Raw genomic sequence first — 1,376 nt, 5'->3', positions numbered from 1 at the left:
CCAGGGAGACCTGGTGCTCTCGCGGCCCCTTCTTCCTCCTTCCTCTTTCGCCGCCGCGCTTTGCACGCGCGCCGGGCCTCTTTCCTTTTCTCCTGCTCCCCTTTCGACCGCGCTATGGCGGCGCCTTTCGTCCCACTCGTCTGAAAACTAACCGATGGGGGGGACGAGAATGATGAAGGAGGTTGAGAAGCAACAGGGAAAGGTTGGTGCGGCGGAGGATGGGATGCCTCTCCCTCCTCCTCACTGCCCTCCCCCTCCTCCTGCGTGGCTCGTTCCCGGTACAAAAGCATGGCCGCCTCCTCGTCCTCGACAGGCAAACCCGCCCGTTGTCTTTCCAAGGCCCTGCCCAGGCGAATCTTCAAAGATTCCTTCCCGTGGGAGAAGCCTTTGGAAGAGAGAAAGAGAGTCTGCAAGCTAGGATCAAGGGCCTGACGGGCCAGGGTCTGATACAAATTGGCCCGCCTCGCCTCCTTCTCCTTTCGCAGCGAGATCTGCGCCATCCTCTTTTTCATGCTCTTGCTCATCTTTCGGGCGTCTTGCAAGGCCTGGTGAGGAAGTGTGCGTGTCAAGCGGAGATAGGGTATGCCGGCAGATGCGAAATGGAACCAGGGAGCCACACCAGCAGGTTTTGGAAGCAATACACAAAAGGGCTATAGTGAACAAGGTGGTAAAGTTTCATCGATGACAACGCAAGCATTTGTGTTTCGCGCTTGGTGAAAGCCACCTGCAACCACGCATCTCCCGATAATCACAGCACTCTCGGACGTCCTGACAAAGAGCAGAAGCGGTACAAACCGAAAATTCTCAGGAGCCAAGACTCATGACCTCTAATCAATAGATTTTCAGACCATCTTACCTCTGGCTCGATCAGGTTGCCCCTCGAATCCCGTTTTCTCCTAATGCCTCCTTGGCCAGCATTTTTGGCAGATATTATGGCGTCCCCTCCCCCTTCCTCGTCCTGTCCCAACGCTGCCGCTAACTCTGGGGAAAGAAGCACAGCTTTTGCCTTTCCATCCACATTTTGCCCGATTTCTTGTGATTCATTATCCTCAATGGCACCGTCATTGTTTTGCTTGCACCGTTTCTGAGGAGCTTGTTGATGCCGTCGTGCCCTTTGATTTTTACCCATTCCGATATGGCCGTTTAAATATCCAGCGTCCCCTTTTCACAATGAAATTCTGTTGAGCGCTAAAAAGGATAATGAAAATGGAGGAAAGGGAAGCTAGCAAGTTTATACCCACGAGGATGGCTGAATTTATGGATAATAATTGCTATGGGGGAGGGCGACTTATACCTCCTCCCCCCTTCCTCCCTCCATCCCTCCGCTCATTCAAAGCCATCACACTGCTCCTGCGAATTCCTGACCATTATTCTAA

At 53.2% G+C, this 1,376-nt stretch overlaps 1 protein-coding gene across 1 annotated transcript; it reads right to left on the bottom strand.

Annotated features, from left to right (window-relative positions):
• Positions 1–112: 112 nt before the first annotated feature.
• Positions 113–1,065, bottom strand: NGA_0414600 (atp-dependent rna; the record flags this gene model as incomplete). Its single annotated transcript, XM_005854749.1, has 4 exons — positions 113–147; positions 245–545; positions 857–979; positions 1,060–1,065. 4 exons carry the CDS (start codon positions 1,063–1,065, stop codon positions 113–115), a joined length of 465 nt encoding a protein of 154 aa, XP_005854811.1.
• Between the last annotated feature and the right edge of the window lie 311 nt (positions 1,066–1,376).

This window comes from Nannochloropsis gaditana (genome assembly GCF_000240725.1).
Source record: "Nannochloropsis gaditana CCMP526 unplaced genomic scaffold scaffold397, whole genome shotgun sequence".
NCBI lineage: Eukaryota > Eustigmatophyceae > Eustigmatales > Monodopsidaceae > Microchloropsis > Microchloropsis gaditana.
This window is presented reverse-complemented; position numbering and strand designations above follow the sequence as displayed.